Here is a 26,799-nt window from a genome sequence, read left to right as displayed (position 1 = left end):
CAAAATAGAAAATAATGTACCAGTATTGTTTGTAAGCAAAATGTGAAATATATACCATGGATAACTGATAGAGAAGTCACAGATGTTATATATTTAGACAGATAAATGCCCTGTTTTCTAGTGTTTTCTATGGTGAGTTTCATAGAGGAAAACAAATGTCACAAGCAACTTGCATATAAAAAATAAAAGTGAAGGAAAATGATTTTGCTGGCTTGGCAAAAATGATTTGACAATGAATCAGGAGTGACTAACCAAAGGAAAAAAAAGAAGCTGTGTATCTTTGGCTGCTCTTCATGAGGAAAATTGTAAAATTAAATTTCCAAGCATCCTTGAAAAAGTACAATAAATTGGGAGAAAAAAAACATGGCTTCTTGGGAGAAACTATCTTTTTCTGGTGCTCTGGTAAAGAGCAGAAATTTTGCTCCCTAGTATAATATCTGCAATTGTGCAGGCAGTCGAAAAGACTCACACAGGCGATTCAGTGAAATACAAGAGCAGCAAGCAACAAAGTCCAGGGAATCCAGCTCATGGCTATCTCTGAAACAACACCTTACATTATTTCAAAGGCAGTCACTTTCAGGTTGCCAACAACTCAACTTATTTATAGGAGATTGATTTATACACTTAACCCAATGTGAGAGGAAATATTTCTAATTATATCCAAACATCTTTAATATGAAGGGAATTATGCTTGGAGACCTTCATTGCCAAAAACAGGTTTTGCCAAATATGATTTAAGAAAGAGGAGGAGGCGACGTGTTTTCCATATTTGACCCTATAAAAGTACCCTGGGGATGAGTATGACTTGTCTTTCCTCATAAAGCTTCAAGGTAAGTGTGTGTGAGGACAGAGCTCTGTCTGAAGGGCCAGCAGGGATGCCTGGCTGCCCGCATGCATGCCACACATCCTGGCTCCTGCTGCCCCTGGGAGCCCTTCCAGTGAAGCACCAACTTACTCCGCAGCAATTTTAATTAGATGTTTTGGTGTTCCCAGTCATTTCCTGCTTCTCAATTCAGAATCATTCTTGCTACTATTGGGAACTGTTCACATTTAATCAGAGGACATTTGCTCTTTTTCTTACAGTTCTGACCCACTTCAAGGTTGCATCTCCAAGGTAAGGCACTGGCTTGTTTTTCTCATTCCTTGCAAGGAGTAGGAAACCTTCTGCAGTGGTTTGGAGAGTGGTTGAGGGTAAGGGCTACAAAATAAAAGCATTTCAATTTCATGGCTGTTCATGCTTCCCTGAAAAACTCAGAGGGAGACTTTAGAAACTGGTTCTCATTAATCAGTATCTTTTGCAATAAATACAATGCTTCAGGAGTTTTTAGATACATTGTTTTTTCTATTTCCAGCATTGCAGATTATCTTTTAAATAATTCAATTACAATATGCAACGCAGCATTTCACACCGTTATTGCTCATTTACAGAGAAAATGTAAATGTCCTATCCTGCAGCTCTTACCACTGTATATAATATAAAAACCCTTGAGATGCAGCATTACTGGATTAATAAAATGAAGTGAATCTTTGACTTGGAAAAGTGGTTGAAATCTGCATGCTGTTTCACACTCTGTAAAATGAACATTTAAAAAATTATATGATACGAAAAATGATTGTGAGCATTTTTAGTAGGACAAAGGATTTTTAAAAAAATATGTTTTGCTGTGGACCATTTTTAAAGTCTTACTGAATTTGTTACAATATTGCTTCGGTTTCATGCTTTGGGTTTTTGGGCCCGAGGCATTTGGTATGTTAGTTCCCCGACCAAGGATCAAACCTGCATCCCCTGCCCTGGAAGGTGAACTCCCAACCACTGCACTGCCAGGAAAGTCTAGACAATGGACTTTAATTGTGCTATCCAAACCACTGTGGTTTGAATAGAAAAATATTGAGAAGATGACTCAAGTGCTTTGAGTTTTTCTCAATAAAATATCTTTTTAAAATTATAAAATAGTATACCTGTGGCGGATTCATTTCGATATTTGGCAAAACTAATACAATATTGTAAAGTTTAAAAATAAAATAAAATTTAAAAAAATTATAAAATAGGTTATATATGATTCTTATTGACAGGATTAATGAATGTTAAAGTGACAAGAGACAGATTTGAAAAGAAAAAGTTTCCTGAAATTTTTATGAGAATACTAGTAATAAAGCAAGAAAACTTAAGTAATAACTAACGTCTTTGAGAAATACTAAAGACAGGTGAAGAAGCTGAGTTTCTCAAAATTATGACACAGGAACAAGAGTAGTGGATGTAAAAACAGGATTTTTTAACTGAACAATGCAAAACAAAGCTCCTCACATTTATGCTTTCCTTTATTATTATGTGGTCCTTGTAAATTCCAAATCTATAATGAAAAGGTTTTCACCAGGCACTGAATAGTTCATATAACTTTAGCAACATAGTTGTATTGCTCTTTTAATATATAAAGCCAACTCTGGTCCTTACTCACACCCAGCATGTGTTCTAAGAGGTGTGAAGGATGCTATAAAAGGAACATACTCCCAGTCTGCAGGGTCCCTGTAATCTGATTGGAAGACAAGAAGTACAGGTGAAAGAGCTCGAGAAATCCTGCTGTCGTCTTAGCATTGTGTCTGTATAAGCTGATGATAAGCGGCTTTCTTTTATGCAAAAGAAACAGAGAAAGGAGTTATAATATCGTGTAGAAGATGAGCCAGAACCAACAGTCTCTTGCCAAATAAGTATCTGTCAGCCATGGTACAGAACACAGAGACTGCCATTTCACCTCCAGCCAAGCCAGGGAGGTAGTCATACCCAGCAAGATGCTAGTGCTCAACCTGTCAAGGAATAAGGTTGGGTTTGTTTCTGTTTGTTTGTTTTAAAAAAAAAAAACAAACAAAAAAACATGAATCTAATGATCCAGTTTCTGAATTTCTGTAATATGTTTTCTTCCTCTGCCAGGCAGGGTCTTTGATTGGGCTGCCATCAATAAACTGCAGCCATGAGTTCAGACCAGGAAATGGCTGTTTTTGGGGAGGCCGCTCCTTACCTCCGAAAGTCTGAAAAGGAGCGCATCGAGGCCCAGAATAAGCCTTTCGATGCCAAGACCTCAGTCTTCGTGGCGGACCCTAAGGAGTCCTTCGTGAAAGCGACTGTGCAGAGCAGGGAAGGGGGGAAGGTGACGGCCAAGACCGAAGCTGGGGCGGTGAGTAGAGCATCTGGAGGGGATGCGATGGGGCCCCACTGCCCATTAGGAGAGCTGACACTTCTTTACTAACCTGGCTCCTCTTGTTTGACCTGACAGACAGTAACTGTGAAAGAAGACCAAGTCTTCCCCATGAACCCTCCCAAGTTTGACAAGATCGAGGACATGGCCATGATGACCCACCTGCACGAGCCCGCTGTGCTGTACAACCTCAAAGAGCGTTATGCAGCCTGGATGATCTACGTGAGTTTGTTCTCATGGACTCTGTTCATGCAGGCGGTTAACATTTTGAAAACCAGTATTAATGTCCTCATGAAACAATTATATTCCTTTTTTCCTTTATGGTGCAGACTTACTCAGGCCTCTTCTGTGTCACCGTCAACCCCTACAAGTGGCTGCCAGTGTACAATGCAGAGGTGGTGACGGCCTACCGAGGCAAAAAGCGCCAGGAGGCCCCGCCCCACATCTTCTCCATCTCTGACAACGCCTATCAGTTCATGCTGACTGGTACGAGCCTTGACCGTTTATCATACAAAAATTTTCACCATCTATAATCACCAAACGGGGAAGCTAAAACATAAAAAGATCCTTCGAAATAACCAAATCCAAACCCAAGCCCCCTAGTTGCACACGAAAAGTGAGGAAAGAATAGGCATACACACACTGTCAAGTGGGGAAAAAACCTCCGTTCTCCTGATTCCACCTCCACAACTTTATCAGACCACAGTCTCCTTGCTGAGAAATATATGATTCATTTTATATATTCAAGTCACAAAAAAGGTTAAGTTAGAGCTGAATAGTATTGCCTGAACAGAAATGAAAAATATATGTTCAATCATTTTAGTACCCAAGTTTCTTGTTGATTTTGAATTAGATGGTTAAGAAGTGTTGTATGTCTTTAAAGTTATCAGAACCCATTTCAGAGATGGCAGCCTCTCTCTGAATGAAATGTATTGGGGGACTACAGCATTCAAATGGAAGCTGTTTCTGGCCCCTCTCCAAAAGACTTTATTCTGATTAAGGCATCCTCTCTGATCTGTCTTTGACCCAATGGCCTACTCTGGGAAGCCTGATCAGAGTTAGGGTTGCAGTCTGGGATCTTGAGACAGATAGATGTGTGTATGTGTGTGTGTGTGTGTGTGTGTGTCTGTGTGAGATTGATCCATAGAAACCAAATCTCAATCTTGGCCTAATTAACACTATTTGGAACTATGAAATACAGTCCACATCCTGAGTGTACTGCATTTCTCAGTTATATGCATTTGTCCATGAAGAGCAGGCCATTGGAGCCTAGAGATAACAATGAACAGCTGTGCCTCTGGAAAGAACTGCTCTTTCCTTCAAACCAGAAGGACACACTTTCTGTGGAGTTCAAGGAGTTTAAAATGTGACAACATTTTAATGTTTCTCTTCCCCAACTTGAGAGATATAACAACATTGCATGTACCTTTATAATAATATACTGAAAAATTCTCCTGAATATGACACTTACACTCAATGCCCTCAATGTTTCCCGGTGGGAAGTTCTGTGTAAGTAGCTGGTAGATAATCTGATTGTCCACTGTTTTTCTTCTAGATCGGGAGAATCAGTCTATCTTGATCACGTATGTATTATTATTCTGACACTCCAGTTTTATTTTCACTGGGAAAATGACTAATCAAAGGAATAAATTAGTTCATGCCCCCGTATTAAAGCAATGGCAAATCAGCCAGGAACTAAATACCGTTATTGTTTATTATAGGGTTTGGATTGCATCTGAATGTAAAATAGCAATGTCCCAAATTACATCATTTGCTAGACCAACCTTAAAAGTCCCAGAGCTTTCCAGGGATTAGATGTAAAACACTATGTCCACACGTGGCCAGAACCCAGTACTGGACAGCAAGCGTATATACCTTCTAAAGGCTGGACACTTTGTGAATATTACCAGTGGTTCATTTTCAAGGCTTACTGGAGGAATGTCTAGTCCTTCAAAGACCTAACTTGGGAGTATCTTTAGTTTAAGGAAGCAAAAGAACGCATGCATTGCTTCAGAGAGTTTTTACTAATCGTTTCATTTACTACATAATGATTGAGTTAGTTGCTTCTCGGACTCCTCAAGCCCTGGCCTCAGCACATAGAAGAGAGCTTGACACATTTTAAGCACTCAAGAAACAAGTGCTGCATGATTAATGATTGAATGTCTCAGCTTTTCATCAATGCAAAGCAACAGAAATAATACGAGCTAAACACGGGCTGAAGAGAAAAACCTAGGGGGCTCTGACAAAGACATATAAAGACAGGCACATTGGCTAGTCAAGGGTAATAAAGGAAGCAGTTTCACTTGTCATAGAGCTTAAATTCTCACATTTATTTGACAACTGTTTGACAGCGGAGAATCTGGGGCAGGAAAGACTGTGAACACGAAACGTGTCATCCAGTACTTTGCAACAATTGCAGTCACTGGGGAGAAGAAGAAGGAGGAACCAACTTCAGGCAAAATGCAGGTGGGTCTGGTTGCCAGGGCAGCATGTGGGCTATCAGGTGAGAAACTCCCAAGCCCCACATGTGAGCACCGCTCTTGCCTTGGCAGGGGACTCTGGAGGATCAGATCATCAGTGCCAACCCCCTGCTGGAGGCTTTTGGCAACGCCAAGACCGTGAGGAATGACAACTCCTCTCGCTTTGTAAGTCTCTGGTCACAGAAGGGTGTTCTTTTAGATGCCAGAGAGGGCTGTCTGTGTTATTATTTCAATCTCTTTTACTGTGTGCTTCCAGTTTTATATATACCATCATCTTTTTCACTTTCAAGGGTAAATTCATCAGGATCCACTTTGGTACCACAGGGAAACTGGCTTCTGCTGATATTGAAACATGTGAGTAACAGGACCTCCTAAACAGAATCCGGAGTGACAGTGATGGATTGGAGGAACATCTTACAGCTCATACTGGGCCTGGAGCCTGTGCAATACCACTCACTGCCAAACACACCCCTGGGAAATGCCAGTCTAACTAGATCCAATGGTGTGCTTCACCCACTTCAGTCAGGGGCTGCAGAAACTGCCAGGAGTTGCTGGGCTTGTCAGAAGAATTCCAGCCTCACAAGACACTTCAAATTTTTATAAGAAAAGACTAAGATTAGGGGTGCATTATTTGGGTTTAGTGTATGAGATTTCTTCCTAAGTGTGAGCTTGATAAATTTGCTCTTAGTAATAACCCCTGTTATAAAGTGAGCAGAGATGCTGAGGAGGAACAGGTTATCAAGAATCAATTATACCCAAAATGTCAAGGATCCTCTGCATGAGAGGTGAATATGTCTTGAGCCAGAGAACATGAGTTTCCTTCAAGAGGTGGTAAGAGTAACCACAGTGATAGAGACAAAATTACGTGGTACCTCATGGGACCATTCAGCTGAAATCACAAGGGGCCAATGAAATTTTTAGTTCATGACCCCAAGAACCAAAGTCACTCCCAGAACTTTATCAGTTTTCCCTCTAATCCCGTTGCCATTGCAGATCTTCTGGAGAAGTCTAGAGTCACTTTCCAGCTGAAGGCAGAAAGAAGCTACCATATTTTTTATCAGATCATGTCTAACAAGAAGCCGGAGCTAATTGGTATGCAAGAGCTTAAACGTATTAAGTTAAAAGCTAACGTCTTTATTAGTCCCTTCTAATGCAAAACATACACCCTAAATTCTATGTACCCAGAAATGCTCCTAATCACCACCAACCCATATGACTACGCCTACGTGAGTCAAGGGGAGATCACAGTCCCTAGCATTGATGACCAAGAAGAGTTGATGGCCACAGATGTAAGTTTCACATGCAGTTTTTAAAACGAATTGGTGTATATGGGAATGACAGTGACAACCCTGCTGTAGGTGTGGTTCAGGACACAGTATAAAGTCTCCTAAATAAGTTAGTGTCTTACGTCCTAATTCTGTCCTCTCATCTCTCCTGGCAGAGTGCCATTGAAATCCTGGGCTTCACTTCTGATGAAAGAGTGTCCATCTACAAGCTCACAGGGGCAGTAATGCATTATGGGAACCTAAAATTCAAGCAAAAGCAGCGTGAGGAGCAAGCAGAACCAGATGGCACTGAAGGTACCAATGAACCCCCAAGTGGGTTGAATGAGAGAAAATAGGCAACTCCACGCTCATGTCTCCTTTACACCTGAGCATCTGATGGACACACAAATCAAACCCCACATAGCAGTGATTCCCTCCTTACTCTGCCCCTAGGTGTTGTGGGGCCACAGTAGGCCATGCTGGATGTCTGAATTGTGTCTCTGCAGTTGCTGACAAGGCTGCCTACCTCCAGGGTCTGAACTCTGCTGACCTGCTCAAAGCCCTCTGCTACCCCAGGGTCAAGGTTGGCAATGAGTTTGTCACCAAAGGCCAGACTGTAGAGCAGGTAAGTGCACAACCTCTGTGAATCACATCCTTCCCAGGCCTTCACATCATGCCTTTATTAATGGCAATGATCATTACTTTGTCCATGAAGGTATATAACGCAGTGGGTGCTCTTGCCAAAGCCGTCTATGATAAGATGTTCCTGTGGATGGTCGCCCGCATCAACCAGCAGCTGGACACCAAGCAGCCCAGGCAGTACTTCATCGGGGTCTTGGACATTGCTGGCTTTGAGATCTTTGATGTGAGTAAGCAGAAACTTAGCAGGAGGAAAACTTACAAATCTTGCTGCCACAGTAAATGTTTAAAAAGATCCATGAAAATAACTACACTACAAACTGAACTGACACATGAAGGGAGATCAAAAGTCCATGAACGGACATCAGCTTTGGGATGAGACAGATCTGGGCTCAAACTGCACCTCTGTGAACTTAGATAATGAAAATGGTATTGACCCCAAACAGGGTAAATTCACCTAGGACCTGTATAGAAAGCTCCACATAACATGCTTATTTCTGTAAATCTTTTGCCATTGTAAGATTTCTGGATTTAAAGACCTAAGCACTGTCCCCCAGCACATAGTTTAGCATTTAGTAAATGATAAAGAACGTGATGAGGGTGACAGTGGCAGAAAAGATGGCCATGGGGAAGTTAATGACAAATTCAAAGCAGAATCCAGAGATTCTCACCTGCCCTCCATGGCCAGTAGAGGGGATGGAAATGGCATGGTAAAGAAGCTCAAATTCATTTGCCTGAGACAGAATACCTCCCATACAGTTTACCCAAGTCTTCTCCCCAACAGCAGTGTCTCAGGTGTGTCTGATCGAGAGGTCTGATTTCCACACCTTTCTCTATGAGTGCATTCATGGACACTGAATGAGATTTTCTGGGTTTAGGAACAAAAGCATTTCCAGAAATCCTCAACCCAACATGGGAAGAAAGGAATAATCTAGTACCAAGCAATAATATGAAGAGTAATCCACAAGCTTTCAAATAAAAGTGCTAAGGACAGTGCAAACCTGCAACCTCTTTCCCATTTCCCTCTTACTTCACCCCCTAGAAATCTGTTTCCTGTCTGTAAGGATATGCTTAATCTGGACATTTCATGTAAATGACATCATACACTACTTAGAGCTTTGAACCTGGCTTCCTTCACTCAGCCTAGTATTTGCAAGGTTCACCCGTGTCTTAGAACCTCTTTGGCTTCTGTGTATGGGGACATCACTCTGAGTCAGGTTGTATTTTCATGCAGGGAGCAGTTAGGCTAACTATGTCAGAAGAGTCCTTTCAAAGAGAAGCTGTTATCACAAGAAGAATGTTCACTTGTATTTTCTACTTATTTAGTTCAACAGCCTGGAGCAGCTGTGCATCAACTTCACCAATGAGAAACTGCAACAGTTTTTCAACCACCACATGTTCGTGCTGGAGCAGGAGGAGTACAAGAAGGAAGGCATCGAGTGGGAGTTCATCGACTTCGGGATGGACCTGGCCGCCTGCATCGAGCTCATCGAGAAGGTTCGCCTTCCTTTCTCAGACCACAGGTCACACTGCTGACCCGTATTTAGAGGAAAATCACAAATCTCACTGCACACTCTGGTAAAAGGTTTCTATTGGTAACTAAGATCAGGGAAGGTCCTTTGGCCAACTCTGAGGTAGATGATCTGATGAAAGGAGACTGAGTCTTTCCTAGAGTCCAGAACTCTACCCTTCCTCATAGTCTGATGACAAGTCTGATTCTTAAACCATCTTTCCTTATTAAAGAGCTCTGAGGAGAGCATGATTCACTTATTTCTTTGTCAGTTTTGGAGCCATTCCTGCTGGCATTTGAAGGTGGAGTTCCTAGTACTTGAAAGCAGGGGCTCTCAGTTGTGCCAAAGACCCCACAGGTACTGAGTAAACCTGTACATTCCCCTAAGCTCGCTCCTAGAAACATTTTGGGGGAAGGGTGGGGTAGAGCCTTGGGATCTGCATTTTTACCAGGTGTTTCTGACACAACCCATCACACTTGGAGAAACACTGCTCCAAGGCTTTGGGGCAAAGACACAAACTCCACCAGAGGTCCTTCCTTGTTCATCTTACCCTCCATCATATCCCAGAGCCCAGCACACACCTGGGTATTGATAGACACCCAATTAATCCTTGCCATTTAACGACTTCTAACCAAAGAAATCAGTTTTCACTAACTGTAAAGAATGATATGATGTATTTACTCAAGTAGGATCAGAATGCTACCCATTACTTCTGCAGGCAGACAATTCAAGTGGCATGTTGCTTTTCATTCTCTCAGCCTATGGGCATCTTCTCCATCCTGGAAGAGGAGTGCATGTTCCCCAAGGCCACAGACATGTCCTTCAAGAACAAGCTTTATGAACAGCATCTTGGAAAGTCCAACAACTTCCAGAAACCCAAACCTGCCAAGGGCAAGGCTGAGGCCCACTTCTCCCTCATTCACTATGCGGGCACTGTGGACTACAACATTACTGGCTGGCTGGACAAGAACAAGGACCCCCTGAACGAGACGGTGGTCGGGCTGTACCAGAAGTCTTCAGTGAAGACTCTGGCTTTACTGTTCTCTGGCCCAGCATCTGGTGAAGCAGGTAATTACCAACAGAATTCATGTCTACCTAAGGTATAAAATGAGATAAAGCAAGCCTGTACTACGAGTGCCTGTGGTTTCTCTTCCCCTCAGAGGGCGGTCCAAAGAAAGGTGGCAAGAAGAAGGGTTCTTCTTTCCAGACCGTGTCTGCTCTTTTCAGGGTATGGACCTCATTTTCTCTCTCTCATTAGATTCAGGAAATTAAATCTGAATTTACTGTGTGGGGAAGGGGAAGCAGTCTTGCAAGCATTCTAGAACTGAATGTAACTCAAGGAACCAGGGCAGCAGAGGTAGTGCTGCTGAGTCTCTCAGGAAGGTTTGGGGCAACTTGGAGGAGACAGTCAGCAGGTAGAAAATACAGGTGCCCGAAGGTCGGACTCCGTATAAGATGGTAACACTCAATATTGGGGCTGGGAAATATAGTCATTCGACACATAAAAGCTTCTTCTTGGAAAAGCAAATCAGGAGATTTTCTTGAGTTTCTGGGGGCGTCTAACTGAGGTAGAGGCTTAGGTGCATCTTGGCACAGAACTAAAATGAGTGGATTTTGAAAAGTGAGGGTAGAAAAAATAGTGGCAGGACTTGGAGGCTGTTCTAAAAGAAGAAAATAAGAAATCAGAGAAGGTGTGCTAAGAAATACCGCTTAAGGAAAATTTACTTACCTTTTAAGAATTCTATCTATAATAACTGAAGTTCCAGTTATTCTGAAAACTCAGAATTTCCATAGGGTGAATGATCTCTCACACTTGGTAATATGGCTGTCCATTTTCTGCCAATTCCCAGAAGCAGGCATTATAAGAGCCCTTTCTATGAAACCAGCAGGAGGGCACAGCTATGTAATTATAAAGAATAAACTTGTGCTAGAGAAGCAGATACAATTGAAAAGTTGGGAAAAGAAAGAAAGGGGTGAGTTGGAGGAAGACTCTGAATTTGTAAATCAGACTCCGTATCTCGTAAAACATAATGGGTTGAGTATTTCCATATGTTAATATGCCATAAATTTACACAATAAACTAGGAAATTCAACAGGAATGAACAACCACTTCAACAGCAAGTTTATAATGCACAAAGATAGGGAAAATAGAGCTATTTTCAGAGACAACCCTTGGCAAATTCAATCTAGATACTATTCACTGGAATTAAACAAATTTCATGGATGGTGACAATTATGTCTATAAATATGAATGTATAAAAATGCTGCATTTTTAACCAGATATGTATATGGGTCCACAGGAGAACCTGAATAAGCTGATGACCAACCTGAGGAGCACTCACCCCCACTTTGTACGCTGCATCATCCCCAATGAAACTAAAACTCCTGGTAAGGCACATCTGATACCCAGACAAGCTCCTGCATGACTTCTCAGGAGATTATTCTATGGAAAACATCTTTTTTTTTTAGGGGCCATGGAGCACGAGCTGGTCCTGCACCAGCTGAGGTGTAATGGGGTGCTGGAGGGTATCCGCATCTGCAGGAAGGGCTTCCCCAGCAGAATCCTGTACGCAGACTTCAAACAGAGGTCAGACTTTCTCACTGTGAATTATTTTACAAGGTTCTTGTTATTGAATTTTTCAATGAAATAAGCCTATCCTTTATACCATCTATTAAAACTGGAAAAAGCAACAAATTTAACAAATTCCATATTGATATACCAAAAGTTTGACACCCTTTGAATATACAAAGAATAGATAAAGAGGTAGATATGATTACTTGGTTATGTGTTAGACTACCCAACCTTTCAACTGTTTCTGTAGTAAGGCAGAAAGAGTTCTTGTTGGTGACAATAGCTATATCACTTATTTGTTTGGCTCAAACAGATACAAGGTATTAAATGCAAGTGCGATCCCTGAAGGACAATTCATTGACAGCAAGAAGGCTTCTGAGAAGCTCCTTGCATCCATTGACGTTGATCACACCCAGTATAAATTTGGTCACACCAAGGTAATGGTCTCTAAGGCCCACCTGGCACTGTGTCTGTCCCTTTGGAGTCTGTGTAAAGTTTCTGATCTGCAACTCTGGCCATACACAGGTCTTTTTCAAAGCTGGTCTTCTGGGGCTCCTAGAGGAGATGCGAGATGAAAAGCTGGCCCAGCTGATTACCCGAACCCAGGCCAGGTGCAGAGGGTTCTTGGCAAGAGTGGAGTACCAGAAGATGGTGGAGAGGAGGTACTCTATGGGAAACTTTCTAACCCCATCAGCCTATGCCCTGTAATTCCGTTTCCTGTTATACCTGACTTTGAACATTTCTGCTCCTATCACAGAGAGTCCATCTTCTGCATCCAGTACAATGTCCGTGCTTTCATGAACGTCAAGCACTGGCCTTGGATGAAGCTGTATTTCAAGATCAAGCCCCTCCTCAAGAGTGCAGAGACAGAGAAGGAAATGGCCAACATGAAGGAAGAGTTTGAGAAGACCAAAGAAGAGCTGGCTAAGTCAGAAGCAAAAAGGAAAGAACTTGAAGAGAAAATGGTGACTCTGACACAAGAGAAGAATGACCTGCAGCTCCAGGTTCAGTCTGTGAGTATCAGAAGCCATTGTCTACTATCTGATGCTAAAATTCCAATTCAGCAGCTACTAGGGGAGAGTCTAGATGGCACCTTATTGAGGGACTGAACACCAGTCTTTCCTAATTCCCATCCTCAAAGTGTTCCATAAAATTTCATATGCACTATTATGAACAGCTCTGTCGGAGGATCCTGTGCTGTTGAGAAGAAAGTAATAAAAGTGATTTTCTTTTGCCCCTGGTGTTTTTCCTAGCAGAATACGGGCAGGAAATAAAGTGATCTTTGCTCCCTAAGATTCTCCCCACTGAAAAATGCAAATAAAAACAGTGAAGAAAGAACAATATAGACAGTAAAGAGGGTGGAGACTCTATGATGAAAATGTACCAACTGGAAACCAATATTGTGAATTTTTAAATCTATGGCCTCCTGGCAACTTCCCTCTCAACTAGCTCTTTAGGAATCCTCCAGTACCTGAAAATATAAGATCATTGCCAAGATAATGGCAGCACTTTCTATAAATAGTGTCAATGAGGCAAAGCATGAGTTGATGCTCTTGTTGTGATGTCCTAAGAAGTCTCCAGAGGCTTGGGAAGAGATATTTGATGAACATCACTGTCTATCCCATTTCTGTGACTCAAATGACAAGAAAATTTCAGCTGCCACCAATGAAATCAATAACAGAAATATTAAAAGTTACTCTCTAGTTCTCTGAATTCAGAAGGGAATCTACATCGCTTCTAGGGAGTGCACACATTTTAGACACATAACTAGAAAAAATAAAAGTGAATTATAAATACTTGGGTTGGCACTTCCCAAGTCACAAGTTGTGACTTCCCTTATGGTTTATGGAGTTCAAGATTTTTCAAACTGAGGATGGATTTATCATACCTTCAAAAATCAAGGGATAACTACATGGGAATTAACTCCTCTCAGTATAATATGCTCCAACCATTTCTTTTTTTTTCATTTACTAAACCTTTCTGGAAAACAATACTAAATAAAGTCAGCTAACTGAAATTATGGGAATCAGGTTGGGGCTTCCCTGGTGGCTTAGATGGTAAAGAATCTGACTGCAAACACAGGGAGTTATCATGTAGGGGAGTAAAAAAATTTCATTGACCCTCTTAGGGTTCCTTGGCTAGGTCTGAAAATTAAATTCACAAAGATTGATAGGAGAAAAACATACAAACTTTATTTAATTTTTATGTATATATGTAAGCCTTCATAAGAGAATGAAGACCCAAAGAAGTGACCAGAGCATGAAGCTTTAATACCTTTGAGACAAAGAAATGATAAATACGTGAAGAACTGACAAGACAGGGGGTCCTGGACTGGGGTAGTAAGTGATGAAGAAACAGAAAGATAAGAGTTAGTTTAACAAGATTTGTTTATACAGCCTTCTCAGCCCTAAATTCCCCATCTCTTGTAATAAGAATGCCTTCTTTCCTCCAAATACAGAGAGGGAACCTTTCACGTAGAAGGTTAGTGGCTTGTTTCAGGGAAAAGGGGCAAGAGGAATAGTTCAGAGTGGTCTTCCTGTTTCTGCTCTTTTCTCAAACTCCTTTAGCTTAAGATATTCATTGTGCCAAGGTACCATATTTTGGGACAGAATATCCTGAAACTCATCATTAATACGTTTATTTTATTATAGTTTCACCAGGAATTGTAACTTAAATTCCTTTTTAAAAATCTCCAGTGCCTTAAATACCCAATAAATATTTCCTAAATTATGGAAAACTAATAAAAATTAACCTAAAGCTTTAAAGTACAATTTACTTATTTGGTTTCAATTCTTAATAAAATCTGAAAAGGTCCACAGAACAAGACCTAAAAGTGTCTACCATCCCTTCTCAGGAAGCTGATGCCTTGGCTGATGCAGAGGAAAGATGTGACCAGCTGATTAAAACCAAAATCCAGCTGGAGGCTAAGATCAAGGAGGTGACTGAGAGAGCCGAGGATGAGGAAGAGATCAATGCTGAGCTGACGGCCAAGAAGAGGAAACTGGAGGACGAATGTTCAGAACTAAAGAAAGATATAGATGACCTTGAGCTGACACTGGCCAAGGTTGAGAAGGAGAAACACGCCACAGAGAATAAGGTATGAAATATACTTCTATACAGCATATAGAGACTCTGCCATCTAATTAGGCTGCTTTACAACAGAGATCATCTCTTTCTTAACCTTTCTAGGTGAAAAACCTCACAGAAGAGATGGCAGGTCTGGATGAAACCATTGCCAAGCTGACCAAGGAAAAGAAGGCCCTCCAGGAGGCCCACCAGCAGACCCTGGATGACCTACAGGCAGAAGAGGACAAAGTCAACACTCTGACCAAAGCTAAGACTAAGCTAGAGCAGCAAGTGGATGATGTAAGTCTAGGACTGTCAAGGAAATTTTCTTTGAAAGTAAGCTAAGCAATTCTTTGACTCAACATTATTTACATTCAGCTTGAGGGGTCCTTGGAGCAAGAAAAGAAACTTCGCATGGACCTAGAGAGAGCCAAGAGGAAACTGGAGGGTGATCTAAAACTGGCCCAAGAATCCACAATGGATATAGAAAATGATAAGCAGCAACTGGATGAGAAACTCAAAAAGTGAGTATGAGAGAATACAATTGTAACCCACTCATTGTCTGGATCTCAAAAATATTACTTCACAGCACACAGAAAAAAAAAATAACATCTTTGACTTTTGATTTAAAGAAAATGGTACATTTCTGACTTGTAAAACACCCACTTAGCACTTCCTCATCACCAGCCATACAAAAATGTTCAGTTACACACAGAAAAGAAGACACGGTGTGAGCTAACATGCTGCTCTCCTAACAGGAAGGAGTTTGAAATGAGCAATCTGCAAAGCAAGATTGAAGATGAACAGGCCCTTGCGATGCAGCTGCAGAAGAAGATCAAGGAGTTACAGGTAAGTCCATGGTTTCCACCAGTGTCATGCAAAATGACAAAATTACCAACTCAAAGGAGCTCACAATGAGCTTCTCCCCACCTCCAGGCCCGCATCGAGGAGCTGGAGGAGGAGATCGAGGCTGAGCGGGCCTCCCGCGCCAAAGCAGAGAAGCAGCGCTCAGACCTCTCCCGGGAACTGGAGGAGATCAGCGAGCGGCTGGAAGAAGCCGGCGGGGCCACTTCCGCCCAGATTGAGATGAACAAGAAGCGGGAGGCCGAGTTCCAGAAGATGCGCAGGGACCTGGAGGAGGCCACCCTGCAGCACGAGGCCACGGCGGCCGCTCTTCGCAAGAAGCACGCGGACAGTGTGGCTGAGCTGGGGGAGCAGATTGACAACCTGCAGAGGGTCAAGCAGAAGCTGGAGAAGGAGAAGAGCGAGATGAAGATGGAGATCGACGACCTGGCCAGCAACATGGAGACTGTCTCCAAAGCCAAGGTACAATCATGATTTAAGTCTTAAAAGAGATTTCTGTGGGACAGGTGAGAGCAAGCCTTTCAGGAATCATTAGCAACTGTCAGGATGAGATTATGACAGGAGGCTAGTGGCAGGAAGGGCTAACCCCAGTGTGATGGGGCGAGTGTTCCCTCTTACACGAGACTAGCTGTACCCCAAGACTGTGCATCCTGAAAACTCAAGTTCTTTCCAATAAAAAATACAATTCAATGGTATATTTTGAAATTTTAAAAACACCTCACCTTGAATAGGCTCTTTGTTTTCCCCTTAAGCACAAATACATAATTTGTTTCTCAAAAAAATTTCTTGAGCTGAATCGTTGACTATCACTATTCTCATATCACAGATGAGCCAACTGAGTAAAGGTTTTGAGTCACAAGGCAATTTCATGGCAGTACGTTTAGACTGTTATATTTTGACTCTTTCCATCACAGCCTAAGGCCTCTGTTGGTTTTGTTTGTAAAGATAGCTTATTCTCGAAGGAAATGAGTACAGCAGCTCCTATGGAATCCTGGGATTACTGCAGATTTCCATGATCCAAATACTTGAGATGATGCCATCTACCACTTTTTGAATGCAGGGAAACCTCGAAAAGATGTGCCGCACTCTAGAGGATCAGCTGAGTGAACTTAAGACAAAAGAGGATGAGCAGCAGCGGCTGATCAATGACCTAACGACTCAGAGAGCGCGTCTGCAGACAGAATCAGGTGGGCATCTACCAGTCCTGACTTTGAATGACCAGTTTACCTTGGATTCTCAACTGGCTGATAAACCCTGCACTGAGTTACTTGAGCTCATGGGAGGTGCTGCTAATATGAACACCTTAGCTACCACCGGCTTGGACATGTATTCATCAATGCAATGGACATGAACTTGGACAAACTTTGGGAGATTGTGAGGGACAGGGAGGCCTGGCATGCTGCAATCCACAGGGTCACAAAGAGTCAGACATAACTGAACAACAACAGTATTTACTTTCACTTTTCAAAATGCTTCCACACATTAATTACTTTTTTACCCTCATTAGTCTGTATAATGTTATCCCCATTTTAATGATGTTAGATTACGGTTGCAGAGAAATGACCTGTCCAAGAATGCTTACTCCAGTCTTTTCCCTGAAGTCTTGACAATTTCTGGTAACACCACATTTAAGTAGGGAACTATTCAGGACCACGATCTAACCAGGAGCATGCAAGTGAGATTCAAAGAGTTCTGATTATCCAAACTGGAGAGTCTCTGCATTTACTCCTCCCCGTATGTACCAACTTGTCCAACTTTCTACCAAAGTTCTGCCTCCCCAAGTGAGAGGTGGAAATTGCTTTACGGGTCATTTGAACCAGTAAAGCAATGGGTGGATCAAATTGTTGGAGAACCACTTTTACTCTTTCATATTCATTCAAATATTGTTCTTTCTAGAACAAAACTCAAGTAAGGCTTGTTATTACTGTTATACAGGTGGTAAGTACATTTCATGAAAAGAAAAAATTGTCTTCTCAAAGAATCAAAATGCCCCTTGTAGTTTCTTTTCCTCATTACATGTTTGTTCCTAGTAATCCAGTGGTATGAAAAAAAATTGGAAGTTGTGATTCTTATTAAATGTTAAACAGGTAAGGCTTCCAGGTTATCTGTTCAAAAATGGTGCTGAAAGGGTTTTCCCTCTTTTTAACATAATACATTTGACCCTTGAACAACATGGGTTTGAAGAGTGTGGGTCCACTTATACGTGAATTATTTCCAATAAAAATGCACTATAATACTAGTTTATCCACAGTTGGTTGAGTCCATGGGTGTGGACAGAGAGGGCTGACTGTAAAGTTATATCTGGATTTCTAACTGCTGAAAGGGTTGAAATCCCTTGGTTGTTCAAGGGTCAACTGTATAGTATATGTTCAAATTATGGTGCTTAAAGAATGGAAGACAAACTTAAATGACACTTAGTTTAGGAACTGATTTGTTATCCACAGACCAACTCATTCTTGGGGTGGAAGGACGCTTGACTGTCTCGATATAAAAATTCTTCCAGGATTTCTCTTTGAACATCAGTTCAAAGGGTGCTGCTCCAAGTCTCCTATTTTCCACAGAATAAATTCTGTTTCAGTCAAGTTTCAGTGGAAGGTAAACTAGTACAACACCATTGCCATAGACAAAAAACACTGGAATGCTTTTTGTTAGTCTGATTTATATTTCTTTTCACATATTTCTTCATCTATTTCTACTGTGATCAAACAATTTTAAATATCTCCTGAAATCTTTTCTGTTGTTCAGAAGAGTGTAATCTGCCTTAAAGTCTTCCCTACTTCTCATTTTCACATGGATGTGCTCACCAGGGTTGACGTAGAAATTCGTGGTTTGCTGTAATCCACACTCTGCATCATGTTTCAACCCCAGCTCCCTTTCCCCTGCTCCAGTTTGTATCTTGGGAGTTTTAATTTCCAAAGTGAGGTTGAGTTTTCTGGTTCTTGGTCTTTATAGGTGAATTCTCACGCCAGCTAGATGAAAAGGATGCACTCGTTTCTCAGCTCTCAAGGGGCAAACAAGCATTCACACAACAGATTGAAGAACTGAAAAGGCAGCTGGAAGAGGAGATAAAGGTTAGCCCTACTTATTACTGTTGTTGTTTCTGTCATTATACTTGCTTTTAAGGTTGTTTTCTGCTTACTTCTACAGATTTTCTTCTGGTGGCCTACAGGAGCTTAGGGACTAAACATCACTTTAAAGATAATAAAATTAAGTCACCAATTGCTATGTTCTCAGGCCAAGAGTGCCCTGGCCCATGCCCTGCAGTCAGCCCGTCATGACTGTGACCTGCTGCGGGAACAGTATGAGGAGGAGCAGGAGGGCAAGGCCGAGCTGCAGAGGGCGATGTCCAAGGCCAACAGCGAGGTGGCCCAGTGGAGGACCAAGTACGAGACGGATGCCATCCAGCGCACGGAGGAGCTGGAGGAGGCCAAGTATGTTCTAGACTTACTTAAAATGGAAATAGAGATAACAACCAAAGTGCACCTGATATTAAGTACCATGTGAACAAATGTCCGTTGCTCCCCAAACAAAAACTTAGGAATAGATCATACATGATATAAACTTAAGCAAGTAAAACAAATACTCTAGGTTATCTGGGGAAAGAAATTAAGTTAGAGGGTAGAAGGAAGAAGGACATGAGCAACAGGAAGCTGAAAGATTATTTTTTAAAAAGGAAACTTTTGATGTCATCTTATATAGAGTAAGAGTCAATTATACTGTCCTGAGCTTCTCCTCCTTCTTAGCCACTAATGAAAAAATTGATCCAAAGTGATAGGTATGTAAGAGAAAAAACATCTGGCTTTAAACCACAGGTCCTCCTTTTGAGATGTAAAAGTACAGCTACTTGTAGAAGGAAAAAGAAATCTATTATTAAAGACTAAAAAGTAGACATTAAATTCTGCAATAAGAAAGAAAACATTCTTATATAAAGATTTAAATGCAATCAAAAGTTCAAGACTGAACTTAACCGGGAGAATCTTATTCTACAGAAAGTTTAAGGAAGGGACCTGCTTATTCAAGAGAAAACTTAAGCAGAGATCTAGTCATTTCTCCTGTGAATAATGTACAGCCAGACAGGAATGATAATGTTTTAGTGGATGCCTTAGAAGAGTATCTGTGTGAGCCTTTATTTCACATTTTAGGAAGAAGCTGGCCCAGCGTCTGCAGGATGCTGAGGAACACGTAGAAGCTGTGAACGCCAAATGCGCCTCCCTTGAGAAGACCAAGCAGCGGCTCCAGAATGAGGTTGAGGACCTCATGATTGATGTGGAGAGGACCAACGCTGCCTGTGCAGCCCTGGACAAAAAGCAAAGGAACTTCGACAAGGTAACTTCTGCACCAATTTCTGCCTCAGCATTCACATGTGGCTGAGGACAGCTGGTCACCTTCCGTGTGCCTATTCAAACCATCCACGGGCTGTGCTCAGCAGCTCCTGCCATAAGTAGGTGGGGAGGAGGGGGCACTCCTGTGGTTTCTACTCTTCTCATTCATAAGTATTTTTTAGTCCCCAGTCATCTCAACTCTGTTTGAAAGCTGCCAGAAAAAATGGTTTCATCCCATCCAACTTTCTCCACCAATTTCCTGACCATTCCTTGCCCCTCAGATCCTATCAGAATGGAAACAGAAGTATGAAGAGACTCATGCTGAACTTGAAGCCTCCCAGAAGGAGTCTCGCTCCCTTAGCACAGAGCTGTTTAAGATCAAGAATGCCTATGAGGAGTCCTTAGACCAACTGGAAACCTTGAAGCGGGAAAATAAGAACTTGCAACGTGAGTACACTTTACCTTTTCTCCAACAAAGAATTTGAAAGAATGTTTTCCTCACTGAATGAATTTTTAAATGTTTTTCACCAACAGAGGAGATCTCTGACCTCACGGAGCAGATCGCAGAAGGAGGGAAACGTATCCATGAACTGGAGAAAGTAAAGAAGCAAGTGGAACAAGAGAAGTCTGAAATTCAGGCTGCTTTAGAGGAGGCAGAGGTACACATTTTACTGTAGACTCTAAAACCATTTTGAAAGCAACTGAGATCGAATACATGCAAGAACAGGTGAATCAAGATAAAAGAAAAATAATTTTCACTCTGTAATAATAAATATGAGGATGGAAAACTGACCATGCATACAACAAACATAACTGGACATCAGAAACTATGTGCTAGACACTGAGAAAATAAAGATGAGGTCAGGGCCCTAAACTCAAGGGCATGAGCTAGCTGGGAAGATAGAATTATACAAAACCAACAACTCCACATTGCAGAAATTTCTATAACAGTGGAATAAAGATGCATTATGGTAGCACAAAGGTAGTAGCTAATTCCTATCTCCAGAATACTAAACACTTCCACTCCTTGCTAACGTCACCCCCTTGCTGTTGTTAAGGCATCTCTTGAACACGAAGAGGGAAAGATCCTGCGTATCCAGCTGGAGCTGAACCAGGTCAAGTCTGAAATTGACAGGAAAATTGCTGAAAAGGATGAGGAAATTGACCAGCTGAAGAGGAACCACATTAGAGTCGTGGAGTCCATGCAGAGCACGTTGGATGCTGAAATCAGGAGCAGGAATGATGCCATCAGGCTCAAGAAGAAGATGGAAGGAGACCTCAATGAAATGGAGATCCAGTTGAACCATGCCAACCGCATGGCTGCTGAGGCCCTGAAGAACTACAGGAGCACTCAAGCCATCCTCAAGGTAAATGGGTTCAGGAGATGGTCCCAGTACAGGTGGGTGACTGCAGCCCTGAGAACAAGGTGTCTCAATGATCGTTCATTCCACAGGATACCCAGATCCACCTGGATGATGCTCTGCGGGGCCAGGAGGACTTGAAGGAGCAGCTGGCCATGGTGGAGCGCAGAGCCAACCTGCTGCAGGCTGAGATCGAGGAGCTGAGGGCCACCCTGGAGCAGACAGAGAGGAGCAGGAAGATCGCAGAGCAGGAGCTCCTGGATGCCAGTGAGCGCGTCCAGCTCCTGCACACCCAGGTGGGCATAACAGAACAGCAAAAGATACTGGAAATGAAAATCTTGCTCAAATCTTCATATTATTTAAAAATTTATTCACAGTGTTATATGGGGGATTAAAGTTTAAAATACGTACTATTTTTGAATTAACAAATATTTTTATTAATATGAACTATGACATTCAGAGTTGACTGTCTTGTAAAAATGTATTGTCAACTCAGTTAATTTATGGAACAAGAAGGGATACTAATTAGTTATCTTAATTAATTAGCTTGTGGGTTCATTAGAACATTGGACACCCTGATTTTGCTCTCATGTATTAATATTTCTAAATTTGGTATTTTAACCAGAACACCAGCCTGATCAACACCAAGAAGAAGCTAGAGACAGACATCACTCAAATCCAGGGAGAGATGGAGGACATTATCCAGGAAGCTCGCAACGCAGAAGAGAAAGCCAAGAAGGCCATCACTGATGTGAGCAGAGGGCCACCCTGGGTGCTCAAGCTAGAATCTTGATGGGCTGTCTCACCTTTCTCAACTGGTTTTGTTTTACTGTTAATCAGGCAGCCATGATGGCTGAGGAGCTAAAGAAGGAGCAGGACACCAGTGCCCACCTGGAGCGGATGAAGAAGAACCTGGAGCAGACGGTGAAGGACCTGCAGCACCGCCTGGACGAGGCTGAGCAGCTGGCCCTGAAGGGCGGGAAGAAGCAGATCCAGAAGCTGGAGGCCAGGGTGGGTCTTCTGATCAGCCTATTCCCATCTCATTCTAATCTAATGTGCGATTTTTTTTTTAGAATCTCCCACTGTTAGATGATGTGGGGCATACAAAGATTCAGAAGAGATATTCTTTGTAAGAGCTTATAAAGGGGGTGACTAGACTAGGGCATCGTATACTACATATAAAGCAGAGTAAAAGCAGCATTATGGTTCATCTGAAGAAGGAGAAATCCACTGAGTGAATGGACCAGAGTAAACATCTCTAAAATACTCATCTTGCAGGTACGTGAACTGGAAGGAGAAGTTGAGAGTGAACAGAAACGCAATGTTGAAGCTGTCAAGGGTCTACGCAAACACGAGAGAAGAGTGAAGGAGCTCACTTACCAGGTAAGGAAAATATCCCGTCTCTGTTTTCCCCTCGGCTACAAGGGATCAAAAAACCAAATAAACAACAAAATGGGATGGTATCTGTGCTTTCAAGAAACTCACTCTTGGAAATATTTCAGACTGAGGAGGACCGCAAGAACATTCTCAGGCTCCAGGATTTGGTGGATAAACTGCAAGCAAAGGTGAAATCTTACAAGAGACAAGCTGAGGAAGCGGTGAGTTCAGTCCCCCTCGGGTGATGGGGCTGCCTCCTGTTCTCAGATATATCCAAGCCAATTTAGTTCAAGGGGTGAAAGAAATAGGGTAAAATAAGGAAGGATCAATGAAAGATGATTCAATGAATATGTGAAGAATGAACAGAAACCAACCACTTGACAAGATAGTGGAGAGTGTTCTAGGAAGGAGGAACAGCAACGCAAATCTGTTGAGTGGGAAAGAGCCTGGTCTGAGAGGTGGAAAGAATAGGGGAACAGCAATAGAGACCCCCCTGCCCTGGGCAGGGGGTGGGTCATGGGGTCTTCTAGGCAATGATAAGAAGTCTGGTTTTTATTCGAGGTACAGTGGAACACTGGGGAAGCCACAGCAGGGTTTAAGCTGGTTTGGTCATGCCTTGATTTATATTTTTTAAAAAAGAATTCTGACTACTATTGAAGAATGGATAGTGAGACAACACTACTAGGTACAAGAAGACGTTTTAGGAGGGTTTTCATGTGGTCCAGTCGTTTGTGGAGAAAACAGAAGTAGAGAGATTCAAGATATATTTTGGAGGTCAAAACTAGAAGATATACTAATAGGTTTTGCTTGGAAAGACAGAGAAAGGAAAACAAGGATAATTAATCAGATTTATGATTTGAGTAACTAGGTACATGACATAAATTTACTAAAATGAGAAACTAAGGAAGGAACATATGTAGGCCAAGAAGGAAACAGGAATTCTGTTTTGGAAACATTGTTTGAGATATCATTATATATACACAGTGAAGGTGTCAAGTAAGCCTTTAAATATCAAGTCTCAGAAGGTCTTGGTTATATTCCAACCACTAGATCCTCAGCACTCCACCTCATCTCATTTCTTCAGCCTGTGAATTATCTGAAATAATAATAAAAATATGAATTTCCAAGGTATAGAAGTATAAATAGATACAAACCTAAATATCACAAATTGGTTCCTCTGACCATCTCTGGTTTTGTTTCTCCCCTGATCTAAGGTCTGAGAGAGAACATTTCTCTGGCTCCTACTCTTTCATTTATAAGAGGACCATCTGGGGTTTTTCTCAAGTTCTATTTTTTAATGACTCAAAGTTTTCTAAACGTTCTAAATTGGAAAGCCTTACTTTGGACAGTTCTTAATGAGCCTTTAAAAAAAGAATGACTACTAGAGACTAAACTAGAACTGGCCTTCCCAAATTTACTGCTATGTGCTCAAATATTCATATAATCAGGGAACACATCAACTGTTTTGGCAAACAACTTCCTGTTTAATTTTTAAACTGCATTAAGTGGCAATAATTTATACTCAAGTGACAATAATAATTTATGGGGCTTCCCTGGTGGCTCAGTGGTAAAGAATCCACCTGCAATGCAGGAGTCACAGGAGATGAAGGTTTGATCCCTGGGTCAGGAAGATCTCTTGGAGAAGGGCATGGCAACCCACTCCAGTATTCTTGTCTGGAGAATCCCATGGACAGAGGAGCCTGGCAGGCTACAGTCCATAGGGTCGCAGAGTTGGACATGACTGAAGTGACTTAGCATGACAATAATTTATAGTCAAGGGTACTAGCTTGGTATAGTACAAATTGTATACATGTATTTTTAAGAGATCTGGTTCCATTCTCAGAATTCTGGGAGGTAAGGGGAAAGAATAAGAGTCTGGAAAGCTGGCATATTTAGCAGTAGTTCTAAGATGTTTAGATGTTATAAAAAGAGAACTTTTAGTTAGAACAACTTGGAGACAAATGTCACCTGTCCTTCCTTGCTACCCATGACTTCAGAAACATGAGAGAATTTTTTTTTTTTTTTTTAACGCAAGAGCATTTCTCTAAGCTAAAAAAAGGTGTACTAGAGTGAACTGTTTTTAATTAATAAGAAATTCAAGACCCACTGATCTAAGAAACTAGAAATTTTGAAATTTCCCCCTCTTAAATGCATTTCCATTTATTCTCAGGAGGAACAATCCAATGTCAACCTCTCCAAATTCCGCAAGCTCCAGCACGAGCTGGAAGAGGCTGAGGAACGGGCTGACATTGCCGAGTCCCAGGTCAACAAGCTGCGGGTGAAGAGCCGGGAGGTTCACACAAAAATCATCAGTGAAGAATAACTCATCCAAATGCTAAAAAGTGACCAAAGAAATGCACAAAATGTGAAAATCTTTGTCACTCTGTTTTGTACTTATGATTTTTGCAGATAAAAAATTTATCTGCAAAGAACTTGTGAGTCTCTTTTTTACAGTGTCAATTTATCTTTTGGTGCCACAAGAAACAAACATATTACTTATAACTTATGGTATTTAGTCACCAAAAATAAAACATGGAACGAGCAGCCAAGCCAGCCCCTGTTAGGAAGAGCCCTAAACACCACATGGCCCTGTGGGAAGAGCAGGTGAAGCCTAGAGGCAGATCTCAGACATACAAAACAAGAGTATGCAGAGCCGAGTGTAAATCGCAGCCGGCAGAGCATCAGCTAGTTATCAGGAGAAAAGGATTTCTCTTAGTGAATTTACTGACCTTCTTCATAAAATGGTAGGAAATCCTTGATCCTAAGACTGAGAACAAATAAAACAGCAATTACCTACATAAAAGAAAAAAGTTGAAAAAAATTGGAATAGACACGTCAAAGTATTTAAAATGCAAACTTTATATCCACTAAGTTGGGACTAGGACCCCTTGAGAGGGAAATATGTTTTATAGATTTTCTGGAATTGTTAGTTTTTTTGCTACTACAGATGTTCTGTTGTTTGTTTTACTGAGTCTTCTCACTTGTTAAGAATGAATATATTTTCAGTAGTTCTGTCTCTTTGGAAATTTCTGTGCTTTTTATAAGCCTTTCTCCTAGTACTTCTACTAGCAACAGAAGGTCAATTGATATTTCCAAAAAGTCGGTTCCCTGCTGTCATTATTTGATCTTTCGTTCCCACACTGTGCCTCTCTACAGTATACGGCAATTACTATCATTACTCTAACTGGTATTACTGCTACAGATTTACATGTGCTGAGGCCAGCATGGGCCTTCCCCTTATTTTTCACAGGCAGGGAGCAGGTTAAACAGCATTATCTTGTCTATTAGGAATGTATACAACAAAGGTCTTACAAGAACATTACACACCTCTTTAAAAGGAACAATACAAAATTAAATGTTTTTAATTACATTATCTAGTAGGTTAAGTTAATCCAACTGCACCCTCTGGATCTCAGCTCCTGGGGACGATTCCCTCTGGGGTATTACACACCTCCGTCTGCTTTCTACCAATCATTAGAGACAACTGTTTAATGCTACACCTCGAGTTGCACTTTAAAATACTTTATAAAGCAGTTTTTAACAGTCCTTAATATATGATTCAATTCTCTGCTAGTGGTTACAACCTAATATTCCAATCTCATATTGCCATTTCATTTGGCTACTGACTTAATGAGAAAACTCAATAGGAAAATGGACAAATGTTAAGCAGAAACACAGGAAAGAGAGGCAGGCTCTGACAATGGCAGCCAGTCTTAGTGGGACCTCACTGAATATTGACTGTGCTGGAAAACATGAGATTCCTCATGCCTCTTGGAACATGCTCCACCTCTTGGCTTGAACTAAAATCTGCTACCCACCAAGATCAGTGCTTCTCCAGAAGCTCTTGTAAGAGCTGACCATTATTCCCTAATGCCTTAAGAATGCCTTAGTCCTAAGCTAGAAATGATAACCCCCTTGACCCCCACTGCTGTTTATCCTCTTACAGAAAGCTCTTCCTTGAGAATCGTGCTACCCTGCTATTCAACATACCTATTGATGACACCTAATGACTTCTCATTCATTGAAGATTTTGGCACCTCTCCTCTCTCCATGCAATTTGCACTACATTCCTGGTAGACGTCAGTGCCCACATGGATGGTTCATCCAATACACTGACTCCTGCCTCCACTCCATCTCTTCCACAGCCTTAC

General features: G+C 41.6%; 1 protein-coding gene across 1 annotated transcript; it reads left to right on the top strand.

Annotated features, from left to right (window-relative positions):
- Nucleotides 1-718: 718 nt before the first annotated feature.
- MYH1 (myosin heavy chain 1) lies at nucleotides 719-25,080 on the top strand. Its single transcript, XM_005907200.3, has 40 exons — nucleotides 719-830; nucleotides 1,084-1,114; nucleotides 2,927-3,170; nucleotides 3,270-3,413; nucleotides 3,521-3,677; nucleotides 4,747-4,774; nucleotides 5,543-5,657; nucleotides 5,744-5,836; nucleotides 5,962-6,025; nucleotides 6,665-6,763; nucleotides 6,857-6,960; nucleotides 7,113-7,251; nucleotides 7,443-7,561; nucleotides 7,652-7,801; nucleotides 8,902-9,072; nucleotides 9,845-10,154; nucleotides 10,247-10,314; nucleotides 11,387-11,474; nucleotides 11,556-11,673; nucleotides 11,972-12,095; nucleotides 12,184-12,320; nucleotides 12,416-12,671; nucleotides 14,513-14,755; nucleotides 14,848-15,024; nucleotides 15,103-15,248; nucleotides 15,483-15,573; nucleotides 15,661-16,050; nucleotides 16,649-16,775; nucleotides 18,541-18,659; nucleotides 18,823-19,019; nucleotides 19,731-19,914; nucleotides 20,192-20,357; nucleotides 20,445-20,569; nucleotides 20,969-21,277; nucleotides 21,364-21,567; nucleotides 21,897-22,022; nucleotides 22,112-22,282; nucleotides 22,550-22,654; nucleotides 22,774-22,869; nucleotides 24,819-25,080. Exons 3-40 carry the CDS (start codon nucleotides 2,967-2,969, stop codon nucleotides 24,969-24,971), a joined length of 5,817 nt encoding a protein of 1,938 aa, XP_005907262.2. The 5' UTR covers nucleotides 719-830; nucleotides 1,084-1,114; nucleotides 2,927-2,966; the 3' UTR covers nucleotides 24,972-25,080.
- The last annotated feature ends 1,719 nt before the right edge of the window (nucleotides 25,081-26,799 follow it).

This window comes from Bos mutus, chromosome 19 (genome assembly GCF_027580195.1).
Source record: "Bos mutus isolate GX-2022 chromosome 19, NWIPB_WYAK_1.1, whole genome shotgun sequence".
Classification (NCBI taxonomy): Eukaryota; Metazoa; Chordata; class Mammalia; order Artiodactyla; family Bovidae; genus Bos; species Bos mutus.
The sequence above is the reverse complement of the archived record's forward strand: the minus strand, read 5'-3'. Positions and strand labels throughout refer to the sequence as shown.

Coding starts and splice junctions, on each gene's coding strand:
- MYH1 (XM_005907200.3), top strand. CDS start 2,967: ATGAGTTCAGACCAGGAAATGGCTGTTTTTGGGGAGGCCGCTCCTTAC. Junction 4,775..5,542: donor AATCAGTCTATCTTGATCAC/GTATGTATTATT, acceptor ACTGTTTGACAG/CGGAGAATCTGGGGCAGGAA. Junction 5,837..5,961: donor ATGACAACTCCTCTCGCTTT/GTAAGTCTCTGG, acceptor TTCACTTTCAAG/GGTAAATTCATCAGGATCCA.